This window comes from Melitaea cinxia, chromosome 29, assembly GCF_905220565.1.
Source record: "Melitaea cinxia chromosome 29, ilMelCinx1.1, whole genome shotgun sequence".
In the NCBI taxonomy this organism is placed as follows: Eukaryota; Metazoa; Arthropoda; class Insecta; order Lepidoptera; family Nymphalidae; genus Melitaea; species Melitaea cinxia.
Window position 1 is genome coordinate 7,550,650 of NC_059422.1, and position 25,529 is coordinate 7,576,178.

Consider the following 25,529-nt stretch of genomic DNA (forward strand, 5'->3'; position numbering starts at 1 on the left):
TGATTTCCTTACGAGTGTCGAAAATTTGCTGCATTAGCGGCTGTATCTTTTGATTGCGTTGGTTTAGAAGTTTGATTTTTTCACAGCTTCAAGGGACAGTAGACCTGAGTATATGATATGAATTTTAGCTCAATACCTCGCTTTCCTGTGAAAAAGGGTTTTGACAGACAGACGGCCAAGTGATCCTATAAGGGTTCCGTTTTTCCTTTTGAGGTACGGAACCTTAAAAACGATTTCGATAAACATAACTATCCCTAGAAGTAATAACAAAATAAAGTAAGAGTGCCACTGAGCTGTCATTTACCTGTATGACGTCATTTTAGCAAATTTTATATTTTATTTATTGATTCGCCCTGCAACATCCTACTGCTCGGCATGGGTCTTTATCAATGTGTGAGAAGGGTCGGAGCTTAATTCACCACGCTGCTTCACTGCGGGCTTGCCGATATATTTCCTACTATGAGTAACGATCGCATCGGGTGTCTATGATAACATTCCTGACCGGGACGATATACGGGACCGAGCTTAACGTGCTCTCTGAGGCACGGTGGGGAGACTAACAAGGACAGACGCCCAAACCGGATACAAATATTTGTAATCATGAATTCCTATTACATGGTTTTATAACATAAATCATAATTACAGCTTGAGATCAGGGTAAGGGTTACCTTTAGGTTGGCAGCGGGCGTCCATACCATCATACCATCAGATGGGCCGTATGCTTATTTACCATATTATAGTACAAAAATAAGCATGGTCTGCAAGTTCTTCCAATTTCATCGTTGGCTTTAGTAGATACACCATGTTTGTAAAATAAAATAATAAAACTTTAATCTGAAATTAAATTTCAATTTATTTCAAATTACATAATTTTTAGAAGAACATAATATTCCATAATAGAAAATTGTAACTATACTTCTTTTTTTCTTTTTTTTGTTAAATATTAACAAAAACCATTTCTAGTGTATGCCGACGACAAAAGAAAATGACTTCTTAATTATACAAAATCTACGCTTCTTCATTACATTACATTATTTACTGGCGGTGTATAAATTACATAAATAAACTGCCTTAGAAATATTCCAAAATTTTTGACAAATATTATAAATATAAATGTATACAAATATTTAATACAACCAAATAATAATTTACATTACAATAGAAAACACCGCCAATTGCCTTACAATAAAATTATGTTTAAATCTAAGTTACCTACTTACCTAGCATGTGTCTAAAATTATTTCAATTCTAAAGGCGTGTACATCCACAAAGTTTCACGAATGTGTAAGCCGTGCACATTTATGTGCACAGGCGCCATTTTGTTGATTTGTGTCACATGAGTTGATACAATATGGGCGTCATATTTTTAAGACACATCATAATCATACACAACATACAAGTTTTTGGAAATTGTTTATAAAGATAGTTATATGTAAATTTGATTAATTCAGTAGGTACAGATTCATAATTATGTTAGAAATATGATTCAAATATTTGGTATAAAAATTTGGAAAAAAGGTGTGATTTTAAATAAATTCTACATATTAGTGAGTCTTAAAATAAGTGAACAGAGATAATACATGCTGGCTTTTTACTTAAAATTTTGACGTGACAACGTCTTATAAATTGGTTTGCCGGGTGACACTTCAAGAAACTGCGTTACGCTCCGCTCACGTTATGCGCTCACAATGAGAGCGAGTGAGAGGCACGCGGGCATGGTTAGCCCGCCTAAGAGCGAGAGAGACAGACATAAAAAGTGAATGAAATTCAGTGCGAGATTCTTTGTATAAATTAATGTTTTAAATATAATTCTTTGTATAAATAAATGTTTTAAATTGTTACTATTATTTCATCCTTCTTCCTACTATACGAATGAATATTCACATTAAAATTATTTTACCACTCAAAGTCGTTGTCACGTAAAACTTTCGCCCGTATACCGACTTTACAGGCAACCAATTTTTTGATGTAAAAATTTAATGAATATTCCTGTCCATAAGTATCTAATAACATATATATACGATGACAGCTAAAATATAACTTAAATCCTATAAATTATGACGCCCAATTGATACAAGCCCATAAATATTAAGTTAAATAACTTAGTTAATTTTATTTTCATTACAAATTATTTTAATTTATCCTACACGGTTACCATCTATCTTGAATATTATGAAAATTACGAATTTGTGCATATTTTTTATACAGCGCTAGTATATGTATGACATTTGTTATAAATGATACATGTACATCAGGGATGTCAAAGATACGGCCCGCGCTCGTAATGTGTCACAGAAAGAAGATTCATGACTTCACACTATCTACGGAAGGTTTAAAATGTGTACACTTCATTATTTAAATCTGGCCCGTATTCTAAATTTAATATATGGCCTTCTGCAAAATTGAGTTTGACACCCTTGATGTACAGTGTGATATTAATTATAAAATTGTTATTCAGTCAAATTTAACATGGAAAAAATATTTACATAACTTTCAAATAATATACATTTAGTTATTCATGAGATGGGGAACTTGAAAATTTAGTTTGTTCGACTTATAATAACTAGACGGGCTTATTAACTTATTAGTTACTGACTTCGTTAAGAAAAATTACAAATATTAACTGAAATATGCATGTCTTTATCATTTCAAAGGCACATTTTAGTTTGAAAAAGACAGTTTATATTTTAGTTACAAATATCATTAGTATGCAAACGATAGGGGCATGACTGTTTCCTGATAAAGTTGATTCAGCACTCAAGTGATTGGCGTTATCAGCCGGAGGTAAAAATGACTCTTAACCTCTGTTTTATCTCAACTAATAAACCATAATCAGGATCCAAAGGTTGTGAATACACACATGATATACATATATGACAGACAGATAAAGATTTGATGGTAAAAAAGACAAATATATCATAATCTTCTATATGTTACATACCGTTATACGATAGCTTTATCAGCAAACAGTTAAACGTACCCCTAGTATAATTAAGATATTATGACATAAATTATGCAAAATTGATGCTTTTGCGCTTTATTTATATTTTATATTAAATTCCGCTGAGAAATGATCAATAAATTACAAAAAAAAAAAAAAAAAACATTATAATAGCGAAGATCCAGAATCAGGGATGTCAAAGATATAGCCCGCGGGCCGTATCAATACGGCGTATAAGAGACATGACTTCATTCGATTCCTCTACTTTTTAACTTGAATCTAGCCCGCCTACACATTCTAAATTTAACATATAACCCTCTGCAAAATTGAGTTTGACACCCCTGGTTTAAACACAAAAATTAACGAACTCATCGAAAAGCATGTTTTTCAGTATTTTTCACGTACAGATTATGCATTACTAGGCCTAGAGCCAGGATGAAAACTATCTTCAAGTGTAGTGTATGGCGCCGTATATAAATTAGGTCACACGAATTTCACAATTATTGGGCCCCTCCCCCGTCCTTGTCACAGATGGTCACATTTATAAGCCCACCACCTGGTGTGACGTCACATATTTTACTATTATATTTTGATATATGATGTCAACAAATTTTGGAACTGAATTTGGAAAAATTTGAATTTTGGAAACACTCGTCTACAGCCTGCCGCCCTTTAACGTGTGACGTAATTTATGCATGGCCTTTATTGATAAACTAGTTGTACCAACTTAATTAAAAACGAGTCAGCTTTAAGAGCACACGACTGAAGTAAAACTTTTTAAGTTGCCCTTACAGTAATATACGAAACGTAACTCTCTTCTATCTTCACTAACTTATTCTCTCTCTTACTTCAACGCCTCGCACGATCCCACTTTTCGTAACGCTCTCGTCACGCATTCACGTGCGTATAGAAGTTTTACTTCGAAAATTCCATTTTAATAAAATACACATAACAGTGATTAACCGAAATATATATGATAGGATTTGTTTACAGTGTTTCAAAATTTTAAAAGTAATTTTAAGTTATATACTCGAAGACAAAGAATTTAATAATGTTACTGGATAAATAAGTTAAATAACTTTTTACCATATTTTATTAATATGAATCATAGTTTTACATATTAATTATGAAAATTAGTTACTAGTTCTTATTATATGCTCCTATATATACAAATTAATTTACTAATGCACCATTTTCTAATTAGCTTAACCGTCAAAACAATTACATATTTTTTTTAAAACAAAAACTTGAAATTTTTTGCATATTTTGTGGTGTACTAAATATTATTTTTAATTTTCTGTTTATATCAAAACTAAGGTTTTGAAAAAAAAAAATTGCGATTCTTTTTTCAAATTTCGTTTACTGAAAAAAAAAACCTTTAAGATGAAAAGAAACTTCACAAAATATCGATTATTATTATAGTTTAAATGTTGAGACGGTTTTAATTAAATTTATGTTAAAATGCAACATGAGATTATTTATGCATATATGTACAATATGCGTATTGTACATATATCTAAATCTAGACTGAACACTCATTTTTATTAATTATTAATTCTTGGCCAGACTTAAATTAGCTTAAATTTTTGTGACATTACATTTCGTCAATCGCACGCAATAGCAACATGCCGTTACTTTTATAGTAAATAGTGGATTGTAGAGATGAGTTCCCCACTCATGAGGTGACTTATTTGAGGTACTCGTGATCGCAAATTGAAAGAGTTACTCGAATTTCAATATTGAACCACTTCACTCGTTTACGCGTCCTCACATTGACATTATTAATTCTCACCTCAATGAGGACGATTCTTTGAGGATGACGTGGAAGTACTTATTTATTAATTGAACAGCGAGTTAGAGAATGAGTAAGGTGAGGAGTCGAAATTTTGAAAACACAGTTACACACATTAAGATTTCGATATTATGTACCTAATGAAATAATGATGTTTGTGATGTTGTTTGGTAGGATGATTTTTTATTTAAATAACCAGTTCATATTTCTTATTATTATATCGGTAAAATTGAAAAATATTATTCATTTTTTATCAATATGTACTTCGTATTTAAATATGATTCCCAAAAAACACGATTTACTAAAAATACCGAGCTAAGCTCGGTAACCCAGGTACTCCAATTTAAAAAATCATTTAAAACGAAACATTATTTATGAATAAATATTTGGTTTAGTGTTAAATAATATGTAACGTTTAACAGCGCGCATCAAAACGCGTCGATCTAAGAAGCAAAGTGATAATTATAAAAAATAAAAGTAGTGTATCGTTTATAAGTTTAGCTAATCGTGAGGCATGCGTGACTCACGCTTGCCGATTCCTCGGACAATCGGATGAGTTCGGCTGTCTTCGTACGACACCTCGCCTCAAGTCGCCTCAAATGAGGGGTACCTCGTGAGGCCTCAAAAGAAATGACGAGTTACTCATCACTAGTGGATTGACTCAATATGTCAAAATACTCCTTTTACCTAGTAGATAAACTCATTGCTAGCCGTCATAAGGCCTACCCTAGTTACAAGAATCATAGTATGAATGCGAGTCTCACGATAAAGTAACAACATCAAACATTCTAATGTACCGCCTACTTGTGACAAAGTATAAATCGTCAATGCTTGTTTATGCACGATTTCTTAGCTTTGTTTAATCTGTCAACGTTTACACGTTTAGCAATATTAACACGCCTTTACCAGTATTATATCAAGTATACGCGGATTATCTCCACTAGTTAAGATTAGATGTCTGTACACAGTCTAACAAACTCTTTTGTACACTTTCCACCAATATCAATTCAATTATTAGTCAAAGAATCAGATAATTCTTGAACCTGTTCCTAATTTCTATTCATTTTGTTTTTATATTTTTTTTTTCTGTATTACAGAAAAAAATGGCTTGGCATTAAATGGCTTTTATTTTCGCAATATTATTACAAAACTTTAATTTTACTTGGCCATATCTGGAAGTTAAGTTTTTACAAATTATTAATGAACTATCTGGGCACACACTACATCAGTAAAAGAAGAAGAAAGACGTTTGTTGTTAGACAATAGTCTAGAGAATCGTTTTAAAATGAGATGCAAATTAATTGATCAGCTGTCTAAGCCTCAGGTGAAATAATAATAATAAAATCAGTGTGTGCTTAAGACCGCACAGCAGAAGTGAAAACTTGATTGTGAATATACTAAACACCCCCATTTAAAAATAGGATCCAATAGGATCCCATCATAAGCGACAAAAGGCTCTTCGAAACCAAGACAGCGACACAACAGCGAAGAACAGCTGACTGTGTCTTTTTCGCTCGGGTACACTCGGCGATCCCGAGTTCACCCGATCGAGCCTACGAAAAAATGTATGTACGGTGCGCCAAAGAAGTTTTCATTTCAATAATAACATGACATCCAATATAATAATAATAAACGCCACACACTTAACGGCTCCCACTAGCAACATTTACCACGTCGGGGTTCGGGGAACCCACAATACACGAGAACAAACGCCCAGGCCACGGCAAACATCTGTATGGCCAATGCAAATGTTTGACACGTGCAGGGATTTAACTAATATTATTTGGAGATTATGTAAAACGATAGTTTCCCTGGTAATTTTTTTTTTCTATTTTAGTATTGCTGGCATAGTTATTATTTCACGTCATGTTCCGATTATTGAAATAGTTGAGCAAAAGTAAAATTAAAGCATTGAAATTCAATTCAATCATTATATATAATATAAATATGTATGTTTTATTACACATATTGCATTTCAAGGATTATTTATTGAGCAAAAATGTATTATTCAATAATTTATCCAATTGTATTTCACTGCCCATACCCTAATTTGAAGAAAAAGGGGTTAAGTTTTGTAGAAAAATTCGTCTTTTAAGTTTTATAAACCAAATTGACTTTTATATTGTTTGACAATAAAGGCAGATCAATATTATTGTCAAGCGCAGTTTTTTCTGACAAGACTCGGAAAAGTCAAACTCGGAAGACAACTTTCTGAAGACGTCCATATTTAGATTTCTTATAATTATATTTTGTAATTTGTCAACATTTTCATTAATAGTTGACGGTAGTTCCAAATAAATCGAATATAGGAAACAGTAAAGCCTATGAGATGTTGTATCTCTAAAGAAAGAAGGCACTGTTTATCGTTTATTTGGATTAACCAGCTTTAAAATAGCTAGATGTGGCCTTTGATATGGCATTATTTAAATATGGCAAATAAGGTTATGTCCGGTACGTCAACCTTGTATCTGTTAGATAAGGTTATACACCAGGAAGCTCTATCAGTTATCAGGAAAAATGATTTTAAATTTCCTTTCTTTTATTTCTTAATATATATATTTCTTCTGTGCGTGTGTTTGTCACTGAACTCCTAAACGGCTGAACTGATTTTGTTAAAATTGTGCATATATATTTCTATAGGTTCATGGATGGCTTGAAAACAATAGGGCCTGGTAGGTGGCGCTGTTATCGGTATCACAGCAATCTTTGATAGCTGTATTCCGGACAGGACAACGTCTGCCGGGTCTGCCGGATCTGCTAATATTTTTATATTACTTTGTTCAAGTGCAGATTAATTACACATATACAAGTATGGTATAATGCAATTAATACAATTATATTATGTTCTAAAATCGATATAGTTGATAAGTACTGAGCACCACAGTCAATTTTTCATATTTTTTTTACATGGAATGTGGAGTTATAAAAAGTGTGGATTAAAATCTCGTTTCAAATATGCTATTTAGTTTTAATTTAGCTGTGATTAAAGTGTCTCACAGCACAAGTAACATACTTTGCATATGAGGTTTGGATGTTTACATTTTTATCAATAAATCACAAAGAAAGGAGTGAAGAAAAGATAAATTTCAAAGAAAAGTTGAAATTTGAGTAACTTTAAAATAACAAATCTTACATTAAAATTTAAATAGACATTAAAATTGAACACATTGACACGTGTAATTTGGTAATATAAATTTTGATTTTCACAATTTTATGGATTGTGTCAGTTACTGGTATTCCATTTGTAATATTATTCCAAGCACAATTTATTATTTTAATAAATGTTTCATATTCGAATTAAATGTCTTAATTTTAAAGTTATTCCCATTTAATAGTTACAGCTATTACTTATTATGCATTTTAATCCGGTTTTTTCCGTTACCTTATCAATAGTTATTTTGTGCATAGTGAGGTAGAAATTACCTCTCTCTACAAATGGCGGCACATGACTACTTACTAGCGATTTACTATACGTCTATCGATCAGTTAATTTGCAAATTCTTATAAAATTTTACAACTAAAATGTTTCTACGCTCACTGATGTAGATTTTAGTCCGAAATAGTGAGATCACAAGCACAATTTTAACGTAATTTCACACAGTATTATCACTAACTGTTGTAATCTTTGTCGCAGCGATCATCATGATCCCAATACTTTTGATTCCGAGGCACTTCGGTAACATGCCTCCTCGGAGGGGTTTTAGAATCCATATCGTTACTATTCCGTCTATTAAGTCTCGGATTGGACTGTCTAGATTCTCTAGAACTGCGGGATGCTGAACGGAATTTATCTTCTTTGTCGTTCTCATCGTTTATGTTATCTTGAGAATGTTGCCTTGTCCAGTTCTTTTTATTTTTATTTGAATCTTCTTTCAAATCACTTTTTTCTCTACGCCAGTTTTCAACTGGTCTCCTACTGCTAGTTTTCTGAACCTCATTGTTCACTCTTTCTGGGTTCAGGTTCGGTCTTTCGGCAGAATATTGCGGAACAAACTCCGGTGCATTAAAATTTGGTGTAGAATTAAAACTCTGTATATATGCACCGTCGCCTTGTTGTAAATAATTAGTATCATTTTCTTGATAATTATAATTAGGTGGGGGGTAGTCGTAGTTTTGGATGTTTGGGGGTAAAACGGTGGGATTGAAAACTGGTTCCGTCTCCTGCTTTATATCTTCTTCTGTTTGCCGCCAGGAATTTAGGTCATATCTCTTCGTTAGATTGTTCTTTGTTGTCCACGTGTCAAAGTTATCTTGAGCCATTTGTTCTTGTCTCAGAAGCCCTGCTCCGGCTCCGAGTATCGGTCTTAACTTAGGTTTAGTATCCTCATCGTGATTTAGGCTAATCTGGGATAGATTTTGACTAACTTTTTCCGTATCCCCACTAATGTCTGACCTATAGTCAACTTTTTTCTTCCAAGAACCATATGAAACTTCGCTAAAACTTTCATCAGTTGTGAGATCTAAGTGTGACGCATAGAATTGTTGGAGAGTGTTGGGTAGCGGTAGGAATTTGTTCAGACATAAATCTGCTGATAGTAACAGCCATATTATGCTAACTGGTGGCGGCGTCAATAATCGCAGTCTTATAGAAATTGATAGTTCATCTAGCTTCTCATCGTGGATTGATAGTAGTTCTCTGCCATTTTGCATCAGCTGAAAATGTAATAAGGAAAATTTTAGTCAATATATTATATTTTAATCATCATTTTTACCCGACTGCCAAGGAAGGGTTATTATATGCATGCATTATATATTTAGGACCATACTAATAAGCGTATTCTTTCTTACTTTAGAGAAAACGTTTTTGAGGGTAGATGGATTTTTTTTTTGTATTTATACAATAACTAAGCTACTGAGCTGGTATAAACGTAGATCTAAAGCAGTTAAAGTTACTTTTAAGTTACTTTTAACACACATACCCTCGTGACATACCCTCGACATTGTACAATACTTAGATAAAAGGATAGAGTTAGTAAATAAATATATCATCATTATCATCATTCCAGCCTATTGCAGTCCACTGCTGGACATGGATCTCCACAAGTTCGCGCCAAAAACAGCGTGAACTCATGTGTGTTGCCCATAGTCACCACGCTGGGCAGGCGGGTTTGTCGCACCTAAGACGCTGCTGCCCGTCTTCGGCCTGATACATAAGTAAATAAATACATAATATTTTAATTATGGAAATAATAGTAATAGTCAATAATATACCTGTGTGGCAAGACTGCGGTGAGCCCTCAAGTCATCACTTGCAAGCAAAGCCCTCATGTACTGTAGGAGCGGATTGGCTAGAATGTGTATTTTATTTCCATTGCACAACCGAGCCTCTGGAATGATAATATATTGTAAAATAAGCATCTATAATTTTTGGTGAGTTAGTTGTTTTCAAGTAAAGAAATTCAAATTTGTTTTTAAAGATTTTTGTTGGAGGCGTTAGTTATTAAGATTAAACTTTAGTATGCGTGATGATAAGAAAGAAACACATAATATATGTAAAGGACAGAACGAGATATAATGCATTAGGGGGCGTTTATAAAATACGTGAGATGTTTAAGGGGGGAGGGGGTCGAGTCAAATCTCATCTAATCTTACGTTGGAGAGAGGGGGGCCTCGGCAAATATCACGCAATTTTTTTTCTGATTGAAACAAAAAAAATAATACTATTTTGGTCCATTTAATCCAGAGTGTACATGCTTAAGATTAAATCTTAAGCGTAATCGTAATACGATTAAGATCATTCACTAATTCGTTCGAAAGAAAATAATTTCAGTAACATTCCAACGTGTTTACGTAAGAAACCCACATTTTGAAAAATGTCACGTGAGATTGGGGGATGGGGTTGAATTAAATCTCACGACATCTCACCAGGGAGGGGGGGCTTACAATCTTTCATGAGACTGTAATCATTGTCGATAGAACTAAGCTTAACGGCCTACCTTCCGATGACTTTTCAGAAGTTTCACATCTGTCATGTGTAAATTGCACACACACACACATTTTTTTTTAAATTATATAGTATATAAGTAAAATTTCTTTACGCACGCCTTAGGAAGTAAGCTGGTGAATGCGTGATGAGAGTGTTACGAAAACTGTGATTGGGCGAGGCGAACGGAAGTTGAGAGGGAGATATAAGTTAGATGGGGCTAAAGGAGTTTTACTTCAGTCGTGTGGTCTAAAGCACACTCGTTTTTTAAATATTGGATTATACCTTTATATTTGATTCGATTTTATGTGATTTTTTTTTTGTTCCAAGATGATTTATATATTTTATTTTAAGTTTATTCAATGCAATTAAATAATTCATTAAAAATTTTAAGGCTGAAAAAATTTAACTTTTTTATTTAAATTATATTGTTTTATCTCACCTGCAAAATAATCGCCCATCAAGTTAGCTGCATTTATCAAATATATTGGATTTGATCGCTCCAAAACATCCAATTCTGTAAATTTGATATAAACAATATTAATATAAACAATACTTATGTAATACATTCAATATATATTATTGCATTTCAGATGAGATTATTTGATACAGATAACGTCAATGTCAACTTGAGTTTTCTGAAAATTTCCTGCTCTGCCCTACCTCAGTTAATTAATGTATTGTATTATAATCAATAAGACTTACTAGTATAGGTTCCCTGCATCACATTTAGCAGAGTGGCTCTCAGTAACTGTTGGCGTTGTTGCCTTGTAAATGAAGCCCCAATGGCTGCCAGCTTTCTGGACGTCACCGAGCTCTGTAAGGCCGCTGCCCGGAACGTAGCGAACGCTTGACTGTTTCCGTACGATTATAATGATTATATATGATATTGCAAAATCCCAATATAAATTTGTATAATGTATCAAAAAAAAAAAAAAAAACAAATAATATTAAAATAGTTCGGGTTATCTGGAAGCAATGGCTAAATAGCCATAAGTCCACTCATCGTACTACAGTATACTATCAATAAAATACTTAAAAATGTAACAATAACTACCGGAAAATTTTACACAACATAGGTAAAGCCTAGAAAAGTTAAAAACAAGTCTGAAAACTTACAGTAACCGAGCTTCATCAGGGCACATGTTAGTGATTGTATTTTCAAATTGTCTTAATTTTCTGTTAAACTGTATGCCATCCTCACCAGGTGCAAACTGTTCCAGCTGAAAATCAGAAAGAAATTAAATTAATGTATGCCATTTCTGCCATTCTACAGACCATGTGATAATAAGTGGATACTGTAGCCTGTGGACACTTGCAATGCGTCTACTCTATCCCCTAATTTTTTTTTTTCTGATACAAATATTGCAAACAAGTGTACAGACCATGTGATAATAAGTGGATACTGTAGCCTGTGGACACTTGCAATCAATCAATCAATCACTACAGCCTATACAGTCCACTGCTGGACATAGGCCTCCACAAGTTTACGACAAAAATAACGTGAACTCATGTGTTTTGCCCATAGTCACCACGTTGGGCAGGCGGGTTGGTGACCGCAGTACTGGCTTTGTCGCACCGAAGACGCTGCTGCCCGTCTTTGGCCTGTGTATACTTGCAATAGCGGGAGCAATTATAGCGTCTACTCTATCCCTGACTGTTCCAGGAGTTCCCCTATTTTGTGTTTTGCCTTACCTCAATATTATATATCTTAAGACAACATTACAATTTATAATTTTATAGCACCAAGAGGACATTTGTAAAAAAATGGTTGTTTCCAGTCTGATTGTTCATGGTGATAGGTCTTCCTATAGAAGTTAAGGCACAAAACAGTTATACAACTGTATTTAAACAATCGATATGACTGATTATTAAAACGTTAAACTAAGGCAGGGCACAGTAAGAAATTTCCTGCCCAAATATGGAGAAGCCTGACTGGAGAAGTACCTGGACAGAAGATAGATATCAGAACATAGACGTCTGCAACACCAGAAGCATCAAAAGCGCATTGCCGACCCTATCCCCCAATTTCCCCCAGGAGCTCTGGTCACCTTACACCAACAGGTACACAATACTGCTTGAAAACCGTATTATTTAGCTGTATGTCATCTGTAATGTTGAGGCACTTCCCCAGTTGGGCTGCTGTATATTTTGAGCAAGATAGATCCTACTGTGCCTTAATAAAAACAATGATACAGTTATGAAATAAAACAATAAAACTCACCAGAACCAACAGCGGAGCAAACTGTTCATCCACGTATAAAATGTCAGCTAAGGCTTCGTCATCCTGTTTCAATTTGTCAATTTTATCCTGAACAGGTTTCTCTTCGACGTCGCTTTGTTCCATCATTTTTTTAGTGTCTGCAATGACGCGTTTTACTGTTTACGATAATTAATATTTTTTTCCACCGTCTTTCAATTTCTTGCCACTATTTTCTAACTACACTAATATTAATAAGCTATTGAGTTATTTAGACAAATTTCAGGAATTATTCGGTCGAATTTATAAGTGTTACCAATCAGTTTAGTTCAAGATTAACCAAAGAATACGTAGTGAACCAAAAAGACCGGATATATTTCTAAAGACCACGGGTCTGCACGGGTCTAAACAAAGGTTTGTTTAAAGTGACACTAGCTAGGGATGTGTAAAAACAATCGATATATGACTCTACTAATCGATGTAGAGAAAGGTGAAACGAAAAAACTTCGCACTATTGATGTGGTGATTTTGTAACCATAATAATATTTTTTACTAAATTGATAATTATTTATTAAATTTATAACTAGATTTCTAGTGCGCACTATTGTCCCCATTAACAGATCCTAAATTAAAAAAAAAAACACTTTTTGATGGCAACATTTAAATAACTGTATGCATAAATGTTGAAAAACTTTCAATTGTATTTCCCAAAACTGTTAAAATATATGTAAATTTGTCTCTAAATAAAAGATTAAAATTTCTATTCAATATTTACTCTTGTTTCATCTCCCATATAAGTAAAATTCCCCAAAAGTCTAGCTATTATTATATTTAAGTTATGGAAGATCCCTTTCTTGCAACGTTCTTATGTCAGTCAGGTTTTCAGTCAGTCTATGATACAAGTAAATAGGTACAAATTACATTTATGTCTCCATAGGAAACTTTTAAACATAACTCTGCACATAAAAAAAAAATCCATACTAATCTTAATATATATAAATCTCGTGTCACAATGTTTGTCCTCAATGGAATCCTAAACCACTTAACCGATTATAATAAAATTCGCACATCATGTGCAGTTCGATCCAACTTAAAAGATAGGCTATATTGTATTTTGATATATTATGTTATTATTATATTTCAGGAAAAAATAAGGTGATACGACGTTCGCCAGGTCAGCTAGTATTTTATAGATGTGAAAGAAATTCTGTCTGTAACTCTGTGACTTAAAACCACTAACTAGCCTAAAAAACTTAATGGATTTTGTTAAAATTTGGTATAAAGATAGAGCGAGCTACCTAGTTGTCTAGGATTAGGACATAGGCTACCTTTTATTGCGAAAATATTGATCTATTAATGAAATGCAGACAAACGTCACGAGTACTAGCTAGTATTACATAAACCTACCTGTAGACCTAGGACTAAGTTCTGCTAGGGTCCAAGCGGCTTTGATATCGTCTAAGTCCTCACCAGGACGAGTTTCCTTCTGAGGTAAGTGATGCCGCCCAGTGTATCCGCGACCGCGTCCAGAGGACATCGTGTTCTGTAACATTGTCAAAATAACTGATAAACATTCTGATACGGGAAAATAATATTCCTACAACTTATCTTCTAATTATAATAATAATATCGTCTTGGCAAACGCAGTGTGGGACGTCCTCCGGCCCGTTGGACCGACGATCTACGTAAGATTGCCGGTTAGGCTGGATGAGGATTGCGGAAGACCGGGATGTCTGGCGCGAACTTGGGGAGGCCTATGTCCAGCAGTGGACTGCAATAGGCTGAAGTATGTTATCTTCTAATATTACTTTTACGCTTCAGCCTGTAACATTCCACTGCTGGGCAAAGGCCTCTTTCCCCCTGTAGGAGAAGGATCAGAGCTTAATCTACCACGCTGCTCCAATGCGGGTTGGCGCATATATTCCCTACTATGAGTAACGATCGCCATCAGGTGTACATGATAACAACCGTGACCGACGGTATAACGTGTTGGTTCAGAAATCACGCGTGCAACGACAACTACCCGTGATATTGCTTATTCTTGTATAACACAACCCTTTCCCCCTTTCGAGCCTAACGTGATTAACGGGCGATTCCTATTATAGTATTTAATCGAGTAACAAGTAATTGAGTGCGTGATCTTTCATCCTAAACTTGCGTACCGTATAAAATTAGCGCCGTTCTTTGATTCAAAACTACTAACATCACCAGAGAAGCATCAAATCTTAATATATATAAATCTCGTGTCACAATGTTTGTCCTCAGTGGACTCCTAAACTACTTAACCGATTTTAGTCAAATTTGCACACCGTGTGCAGTTCGATCCAACTTAAAAGATAGGCTATATTTTATTTTGATATATTATGTTATTATTATATTTCAGAAAAAAATAAGGTGATACGAAGTTCGCCAGGTCAGCTAGTATGTTATAAGGTGATGTATGCATCGTAGAAATAAAAAACATAATAGACAAAAACGAGCGTGCTTCAGGCCACACGAATGAAATAAAAATTCTTTCGCTCCACCTAACTTATATCTCGCTTTCAACTTCCGTTCGCCTCGCCCGATCATACGTTTCGTAACGCTCTCGTCACGCATCCACCAGCTTACTCTTCAAGTCAGGCGTGCGTAAAGTTTTACTTAAAAAATACGACGGAGTATGAGGGAAGCAAGTACGGAGATATTGTGGTGAGATACTGTGCGCAATTGAACTACAGTTCACTTTTCTCAGTGTAATATTATTTTTAACTAAATTTGCGGAACAAGTACATATTTGCGTGTAAAAGGATAATTTTCGATATTTTCTCTTCAAGTCAGATCTTTTGATAAATAATGATAAAATGAGATCAAAAAATGTGACGTCAATAAGTATATATTAACATTTATCTAAACCAGGGGTATCAAACTCAATTTTGCTGAGAGCCATATATTAAATTTAAAATGTGTAGACGGGCCAGATTCAAATTAAAAAAAATGTAGTATGCGCATTTTAAAACTTCCGTAGAGGAATCGAGTGAAGTCATGATTCTGTGACACATTGCGATCGCGGGCCGTATCTTTGACATCCCCGATCTAAAGTATACAGACATTACCAAGATATTGTTTACACCGCTAACGTAAGAATAAGAAACAATTTGGTTTTGTCTTGATAACTCTAACGTTCTACTGCTATTGCTATCTAACAGTAATTTTTCGTTACTGCAATATAGGTACCACATTAAAGACCTCATTGTGAGGATTTTTGATTTGGTAAATCGAGAGAAAATTATATAAATTAACACGCTAAGGTTATCCCCTTTTAGGAAAAAACTCAGAATTATTCCACATAAATTATATACCATTTTATAGATAATAATAATTGCTTGCTCTACCGGCAGCAACAACTAAAAAATGTATAATTGATTTTTTGTAAATTAATTAATTATTAAATTTATATAAGTACATAGATATACATTGAGACACAATACAGAAATGCCAACATCAACATGATTGAGGGTCGGTAAATCTTTTGTTCAATTGCAAATCAACGCACAATACTTTTTTGTAATTTTGTAAATTGATAATTATTATACTTAATTAGTGAGAATTATTCGCACGGGTATAGTTAGTCATAAATAAGATACTAAACGTTTTTTTTTTTTTTTATTTAAATATTAGCGCTTAAACATTATTGAAGGTCGGTTAGAAGTATTTGTTACTTTATGCATTTGATGAGGAACTCAATATGGCAATACTTTGACCATAGAGTATGTTTAACAGCTATATTCGATCGATATATAGTCTAAGATTCGAACTAGACATGATTTTCACCCATTTGCTTAAAGGATAAAAATTAAATCTTATTTAGTGTGTTAAAGATAAATCGCGAAAGGATTGGTTGGAAAATTCCTGGATAGAGTATATTATATTCGGCAACCACCATTAAAACCAGACTTTTAGCAGGCAACCCTATGTCATCGTATTTGCAATGAAACAGCGCTCATTTCGATCTAAGATTTATTTATTAAACATGCGGGTGAAAATAACTGGTATCAATATAATTATATACCTATATGTATATTATTATACCTTTTTATAGTTGCAAATATGTAGTTATCCCAGAAAAAAAAACCCAACGTTAGCATTTTCTAGGCTTCATACTGTCAGTAAATTTTTATTTTTTAATGAAACATAGCCTGGCCTTAAATTTTTATTCAACCGTTTCGCGATTATTTTTCTTTTATTTTTGCTCTTTTAAATGTATCTTTTTTTTGCGTACAATTAAAATTTTATTTGTAGAATGTTTAAATTGTCAATCAACGATTTTTTTTTTTTTGTTGATTTATTCAAATTAACATACACTTTTTTTTTAAACTTGTAGTGGATGTCGGATGTTAATTAGTTATTACATTTTAATATTTTTTTTTTATACTAATTCAATAATTAACTTTATTGAAAAGTCTTTCTTTGTTGATATAAGTACGAAGCGAGATTTTTTATTTTATTTAATTGTGTGATATCCTTATTATAGGTTATGTCAACAAGCTTTTATTACTAGTTAAAAAATGTGGTGATAGAAATGAGTCTTTCTAAAAAGAACAAAAAAAAAAATTATATGTATTAAAAAAGGAATAAATTGAGAAAAATATATATATTTATTAAGGTATTTCTACTTAGCGAAGGTATGTAAGCGTAAGGTGAGGAAGGTAGGGTGCAAGGTAGGGTGAGTGAAAAAAAAGTGAATTAATAGTATATAAGTTTATTATTATGTAGGTATTCTTTTTTTTATTTATTTTTTAAAGATTTTTTGATGAGATTTTAAATTTGAATTTTACCGTTTTTTGGTAATAAAGGATCTGACACACATATTTATTACGTATTTTTTTTATATATTTATTTATTTTCGTAAGCATTTTTAAAGTAATATATTATTAAAAAAACAAAATCAACGCATGCAGAAATTTTAATTACATAAAAAAATGTTGGTTCAAACATCAATCTCCAAATGAAAATCTTATATAGATTAGTTATTTATTATTTATTTAATAGTTTCGAAAAAGATACACATTGCTACTTATATATTAATAGCAATTATAAACCATTAAGATATGAACGCGACGCCGCGTTAGCGCAATGGTTACAGCCATGGATTGTACCTGTTGCGTTGGCGGTTGCGGGTTCGGTCCCCGCACATGACAAACATTTGTATTGGCCATACAGGTGTTTGCCGTGGTCTGGGTGTTTGTGCAGTCCTTGTGGGTCTCCCCACCGTGCCTCAGAGAGCACGTTAAGCCGTCTGTCCCGGTTGTTATCATGTACACCTGATAGCGATCGTTACTCGTAGTAGGGAATATATCCGCCAACCCGCATTGGAGCAGCGTGGTGGATAAGGCTTTGATCCTTCTCCTACATGGGGAAAAAGGCCTATGCCCAGTTGTGGGATATTACAGGCTGAAGCAATAGCGAAGATATAAACTTCTATAATTTTATAAATTTAAGGTTGGTATCTTGTCATGACAAAAACGAACACACAAAAAGAATTCAAATACAAGATTGCTTTATCAAATATGCTTCAACCGAGACCATCTTAAAATAATCATCGTAAAAATTAAAATTTGTAGTACTGTTAGTGAAGCTACCACCGATGCGGAATGTTGATTCTGCAGAGAAGAACCGGCAAGAAACTCCATAGTGACTCTTTTAAAAAAATAAACTTTTTTTTTTTATTATGCGTTTTTGTCGATTTTTTTTTCATAATTCGGGTAGATAAATAACAAATTTCGTTCAGAAAATTATGAAATGTTGGGCGTTAGAACCTGTTGGTTTCACATTATGCATTTTCAAATAAATAATAGCCTTATTCGCAATAGGTTAAACCAACTCGGTTTAAAAAGAAAAAGATCTTTAATTTTATTGCTAATATATTATCTATATAATCTATATAAAAGCGAAAGGTCACTCACTCATCACGAAATCTCCGAAACTATAACAGCTACAAACTTCAAATTTGGCAGGTAGGCTCCTTATAAGACGTAGGCATCCGCTAAGAAGGGATTTTACGAAACTCAACCCCTAAGGGGGTAAAACAGGGGTTGGAAGTTTGTATGAAAGTCCTATGTTTTAGAAGTAAGAGACTTGAAATTTAAAATGTAAGCTCTATAGATGATGAAAAGGTGTCCGAATAATGTATCTTTAGAAATCAACTCCTTTTTGGGGTTAAAACGGGGGATGGTAGGTTGACCCACTCATCACGAAATCTCCAAAACTATAATACCTAGAAACTTGAAATTTGGCAGGTAGGTTTCTTATAGAGCGTAGACATCCGCTAAGAATGGATTTTACGAAACTCGACCCCTAAGGGGGTAAAACGCGGGTTGGAAGTTTGTATGAAAGTCCTATGTTTTAGAAGTAAGAGACTTGAAATTTAAAATGTTCGCTCTTTAGATGATGAGAAGGTGTCCAAATAATGTATCTTTAGAAAGCAACTCTCGATTGATTCACTCATCACGAAATCTCCGGAACTATAACAGCTACAAACTTGAAATTTAGCAGGTTGGTTCCTTATAAGACGTAGACATCCGCTAAGAACTGATTTTACGAAACTCGACCCCTAAGGGGGTAAAACGGGGGTTGGAAGTTTGTATGAAAGTCTTATGTTTTTGAAGTAAGAGACTTGAAATTTAGAATATATGCTCTATAGATGGTGAGAAGATGTCCAAATAATGCATCGTAATCTATATATATAAAAGAGAAAGGTCACTAACTCACTCATCACGAGAACTCAAAAACCGCTGGATGGTCGATCCATCCAGGTTGGACAAAGATAAAATTTGGTAGGGAGGTAGATTATAGTTAGCAGACGTTCGCTAAGAACGGATTTTATGATATTCCACCGCTAAGGGGGTTTAATTAGGGTTGATAGATTGTATTAAATTATACCAAATTGTGCCTTTTAAAAAGTTACTCAGTTTGATAAGCATTTCAAGTGACTGAAATAAAAAAATAATTTGCTTAAACATCTTGATAGTAATGCATATCTTCGTAACCACGCGGACGTAGTCGCGGGCAACAGTTAGTGTATTATAAAACAAAGTCCCCAAAAGTGTATGTGATCGATTCGTTCAAAATCTACTGAACGGATTATCATGTGGTTTCACCATTGGAGAGGGGGCTCCACCATTGGCAAGAGGAAGGTTTATGGAACGGCTAAGCCGATTTTGATGAGAGTTTCACTGGAGGTTTGCCGGGAAAACTTTGTTACACACTAATTTAAACGCGGGCGAAGCCGCGGGCACAGCTAGTATTATATATATTAATTATAAAAATAAAAATTATTATATTATAATATTTATGTGGACTTTGAACATTTGAGATTTAATTGAATTTTAAAAGGATGTTTTTTTTTTAAGTTTTAATTTAATTTTAAAAAATGACCTGGGTATTTTTTTGTACTATATGATAAACAAATTAGATCTTATAACAAAAACTAACAATTTTATAATGAATATTTGATAATATGGCATAATTATGCAAATTTATTTTTAAGTTATAAAAATTTACAATTGTAATTTATAATTTTGCTTAATAGAGTAAACAAAGGATTTATTTAAAATACACAGTAAGCATAAAATTGTACATTGAATAGATGATAATTATAATCATTAAAAATTTTAGTGTATTTCAAGTTAGTTATGGAATGACTAGCTGACTACAAAAGAAAAAAAAATACTGGTTGTTGGTAACATAAAGACCATATTATGAATATCTGTTTAGTAATTGTATGATTGTCTGTAAGGAATGGTAATCGGTAATAAAAGGTCGCATGACTTCCCGTATAGCAGGGATGTCTATGATACGGCCCGCGATCACAACTTGACACAGAAAGAAGAATCATTACTTCATTCAATTTAAATAAATTATATGTTATAATAATTTGGTACATTTTTTTATTTATTTGATTCTGGCCCGCCTACACATTCTTAATTTAATATATGGCTCTCTGCAAAATTGAGTTTGGCACCCCTTCTGGATGGTTGTCTGTAAGGGATCACAAGAAATCACTATTAGTGATAAGATTGCCTTTGTATATTAGTGTTAAAAACATTGTTTTAAGTTAGAATATTAATAATAATAATAATAATACTCTTTATTGTACACAACAATAATTAACACAATAACATATCTACTATAATATAAAAATGAGTCGCTGAATGTGTTGCTAAGCGCAAAACTCGAGAACGGTTGGACCGATTTCGCTAATTCTTTTTTTAAAATATTCCTTGAAGTACGAGGATGGTTCTTAAGGAGAGAAAAATTCTAAAAAAAAAAAAATTAATAAAATTAAAGAATCGACTGTTAGGCGATACGAAGTTCGCCGAGTCAGCTAGTTACAAATAAAGAAGAATGTACAAAGGCAGTCTTATCGCTAGAAGAGTGATCTCTTCCAAAAAAACCTTTGGGCATATAGGACACAGTGTAGTGAAATAATGTTATTTTCTTTAATATAGTTCTATGTGTGGATAAGCACATAAGTTGAGAATGAAAAATCAGTTCCTAAATGTGTTGTTAAGGGCAAACTCAAAAACTGAAGTTTGTTTACACAATGAAAAGTTAACACAAATTGTGCAGAAAATTCTCGCATTTAACAGTTCAAAATAAGCAAGCAGACAGGTCAGGACGATATCTGTCAGGTCAGACAGTAAAAATATAAAAAAATAATTCAGTAATACACCAATGGAAAAGTTTCATAACGACAAACTACTCATATTTTTACTGGAAATGGTTTTGTTTAAAAACTGTCTTTATTCTTATTATATTTAATTTCAGTTTACTGAAACATTTATGTGTTTTTTATGTATTGTTTCAAATTAGATGGTGGCAATGTCATAAGATTTATGGACTCCTGCCAACGTCCAGTCATTAATTAATCACTTCAAAGTAATTTTTATCTGTCATAAAAAAAAAAATTCGTAAAAGACGTCATTATTTTTTTTAATTAATAGTTTTTATATATGTCGTATATATCATACAAAGAAAAGAAGATTAAGCGTACGTTAAACACACGTTTTATAAGTAACTTAAGTTCTATTTTTACCGATATATTAATATAAATACCGCCCACGTATTCAAGATCGTAAACATATTGTAAGACTTTACAAAGTCAATAATCTTTATCTTATTTAGACAGCGTGACGAGTTAATAACGGTATATTTACTTACTTGTTCTTTAATTATAAGCCCTCGACGATAAAACTGTGATTGACGCTGTATGTCACCGTTTCGTACGATGAAAAACAAAGTGGACTACGTAATTTTAAATCGTTGTCACGAGAAAACGAGAATATCTTATTTGTAAATTATACATCTTTAATGTATAGTATATCTAATAAAACATTAGCATGTTTATGAAATTCAAATATTTTCTATAGAAACTGTTCACTGGTCCACATGATGACGAATTTTGAAAATTACATTTTCCTTATTGATTGACGCGCACCATCATCATTATGTACACGAGTGTATTGTGATTTGTATTAGTCCTGAAATATATGAATATTATTAAATGTTTTTACTCACCAGGAAGTTTAATTTGAAAACACTTTTTGTTACTTATTTATTTCCTAGTTGTTTCACTTAGCGGTTGTCATGCATTTCATTTCCATATTGACGACGCTAGTGATTCGAAACTATTGCCATCGATAAAATATAAGATGTTATTTTGTCATAATTTTACCGGTTTTAGTAGTCACTTAACATGAATTCTTATTTTTTATGGTAGCTCCAATACCTAATTTATTACAAACAATAAGTTACTGTTGTGAGTTATGTTTAATATTACTTTTTTTTTCAAACAATTCTTTTTTGTATAGTAAATAAATAAACATTTATTTTTTGTTATAAAAAAATATTATTTATAGAAAAGCTTAAAAAATACATAAAATAATTTGTAGTAGATTTATTTCTCTAGCGTTTGTTAGTTACTTAACATATATTGTTTCCGGTTTTTAATATTTCGATTTGATTTCGATCGACTAAATTGACATTCAGTTTCGGAATAGGAAATAGATGTGTGGAGGGGAGATTGTTTCGGCTTGTGGGAAATGTACGAATATCGCAGATTTTTCAAATATAATGTGAATTGAAAAGAACATATCCTTACTTAAACTTCAATGACACGATCCTTACGTTATCGTATTAGTTTTTGTTGCCCAATAATCAACATTTATTAGTAAATTCAAGTGTAAAATCCATTGAATATCGAAATATCGCCACTGCGTCTTCATGAATTGTTTTTATTATTGATATTTTTTTATTTTCGTATAAATTACGTAAATCGAAGCCTAATTTTGTTATTATTTAATAAAAAAAGTGCTTTAAGTATCTGTAAGCTCAATTAAGTGTTTATTTAACAGTAAAGTGTTAAAAAATAAAATAAAAAATATAGTCGCGTGTTGCGGTGATATTAAATTTGAAAATCGAATTGCAAAATGTCTGACGGTCATGGGGAACCAAATCAAAATAGAAAAGAGAGTGTCGCGAATGCTAACGTGGCAAGCGATAGTCCAGTTACCGATCCTGGTCAGGTCCGAGGCGGGAATACGGATGGATCAGCGGGAAAATTCGAGGGCCAGCGAGTGAAATCTGGTGCTTTGAAGAAGTCAGCGAGATATAGGAGCAGATCCCTATCAGCGTCATCTGCCGATTCCTACAGCTCAACATCTTATACTGGTAAGCATTTTAATATCTTTAGCCGTACAGTCGGAGCACAAAATATTTGACAAAGCCTTTCCGTAATATGCTTTAAAAATATATTGAACTCAAACATGAAAAAAAATTATAATTTTGAAAATACATAATTATATAGCTTGATTGTTATGGAACTAAGAAGACATTTGTAGGTGATTCTAAATTCAAGCTTTAGATTAAGTTATACAGCGGACTGTGAAATTCTAGAGCATGTAAAACATCTCAATTTATTGAATATTGAGCAATATTTATTTACAGTTATTTTGAAACCAAGATGAAGGGATTTTAGTTACTTTTCAGCATTCAAAAGTCATTTTATTATTTTAGTAATTTTTGTTTATACTATCAATACAGCCTAATCTCTTAAACTTTTTCAATAAATAATATACATAATATAGATATAATGTGCTTTATATAAGCTTTCACACCTGTGTGGCTACGGTACTAAAGAATATAGCCAGCCCCTCTCTTCCCGTTGGTGTCGTAAGAAGCGACTAAGGGATAACACAGTTCCACTACCACCTTGGAACTTAAAAAGCCGACCGGTGGCGGGATAACCATCCAACTGCTGGCTTTGAAATACACAGGCCGAAGACGGGCAGCAGCATCTTCGGTGCGACAAAGTCAGCCCTGCGGTCACCAACCCGCCTGCCCAGCGTGGTGACTATGGGCAAAGCACATGAGTTCACGTTATTTTTGGCGTAAACTTGTGGAGGCCTATGTCCAGCAGTGGACTGTATAGGCTGTAATGATGATAAGCTTTCATAAATACTATTTTTAGGTATTTTAGTGTAATATTCATATTAAAAATATAAATCGCTTGCTTGCTGCAGACTACTGATAGATATCTTAACTAATGAAAATTTAGGACAAAAAACTGCAATATTTTTATCAGTGCTTTGGGCGCTTAACCCTCGCAGGCATTCAGCAGTGGACTGAAATAGGCTGGAAAAGAGTATTGCAGCATTTTATTGATACATTTTTGAGTCAAAAAAGTTTCTGTTTCTACTTAAATTACTGATTTTATTATAAATTTTAATTTTTTCTATACCTCTTCCAAGGGACTTATTATCCAATTCAAATTTATCCAATAGTTACTATGTCAGTATGTTTAACGTAGACAAGCATATGGTCCATTTGAAGATAAGTGTAAACTGTAGCCTATGGATGCTGGCAGCACTCGAAGCATTGCAAATGCATTGCTGATTCAACCCCTGAACTTCCCTAGGAGCTCTGGCCCTTTACTCATCAGAGGATCACTATGCTATTTGAGAGCAGTATTAATTTGTCTGTGATGTTCTGTAGTGATGAGGTACTTCTCCACTTTTTCTTCCAGCTTCACAAGCATGTTACTGACCTTACCCTTACTATCAACACAGTGCACCCCCAGGAGCTCTGACTTCTTTACTTGTCACAGGACCACAGCACTACTTGAAGGTAGATTTTTTTTAGCTTTGGTCTTTTGTAAGATTCATTTGTAATTTCAAGCAAGATATTGCCTGCTAACATAGCAGGCAATATCTATCTATTCTACCTCTCAATACAATAACTCTACCTCAATACAATAAGGCAATCGTTCTGGTGTAGTTTTACGAAATGTCAATAAATGCAGACGATTGCGCGTTCTTAACTACATATATTTAATTTCTTAAAAACACATAGTTTTAACTCGTAAAATAGCGATGATTTTGATTTTTGTCGATCGGAGCAGATATTTTTATTAGTTCAATTTTTTTTTTGGTTCGGGGGTCATCTTATGGCTTTACTTAACTACAGAGCTTCGGAGAGCACGTAAAGCTTTTGGACCCGGTTGGCTTGCTTCTGTCTTCTTGACAGCGATGATCGTGCGACGATTTAAGAACAAGAAAGAAATTATCCACCAAAATGAATTGCAAAAAAAATAGCCTGTATGTGGCCATCAACGTAAGAAATGATCAATTGTTATTTA

The 25,529-nt window shown here is 33.2% G+C and overlaps 2 protein-coding genes across 2 annotated transcripts in view; one reads left to right on the forward strand and one right to left on the reverse strand.

Annotated features, from left to right (window-relative positions):
* Positions 1-7,680: 7,680 nt before the first annotated feature.
* On the reverse strand, positions 7,681-22,520 carry LOC123667784. The gene is made up of 8 exons (XM_045601623.1): positions 22,412-22,520; positions 14,264-14,399; positions 12,881-13,017; positions 11,776-11,879; positions 11,362-11,510; positions 11,099-11,173; positions 9,945-10,060; positions 7,681-9,386 (listed from the first exon to the last, which is right to left on the reverse strand). The coding sequence occupies exons 2-8, from the start codon at positions 14,391-14,393 to the stop codon at positions 8,343-8,345; spliced, it is 1,755 nt and encodes a 584-aa protein (XP_045457579.1). The 5' UTR covers positions 14,394-14,399; positions 22,412-22,520; the 3' UTR covers positions 7,681-8,342.
* Positions 22,521-22,840: 320 nt separating this feature from the next.
* LOC123667943 (adenosylhomocysteinase-like 1) overlaps positions 22,841-25,529 on the forward strand; it is a 79,277-nt gene continuing 76,588 nt past the window's right edge. The window contains exon 1 of the mRNA XM_045601771.1: positions 22,841-23,563. Coding sequence (XP_045457727.1) covers positions 23,323-23,563 — 241 coding nt within the window. The 5' untranslated portion in view covers positions 22,841-23,322. The remainder of the gene's footprint in view (positions 23,564-25,529) is intronic.

Bases quoted from the DNA above. Each gene is read 5' to 3' on its own strand.
- LOC123667784 (XM_045601623.1), bottom strand. From the start codon at position 14,393: ATGTCCTCTGGACGCGGTCGCGGATACACTGGGCGGCATCACTTACCT. The intron at 11,511-11,775 runs GTAAGTTTTCAG...GTACGGAAACAG, and splicing joins CCTGATGAAGCTCGGTTACT to TCAAGCGTTCGCTACGTTCC. The intron at 9,387-9,944 runs GTATATTATTGA...TTACATTTTCAG, and splicing joins ACCGCAGTCTTGCCACACAG to CTGATGCAAAATGGCAGAGA.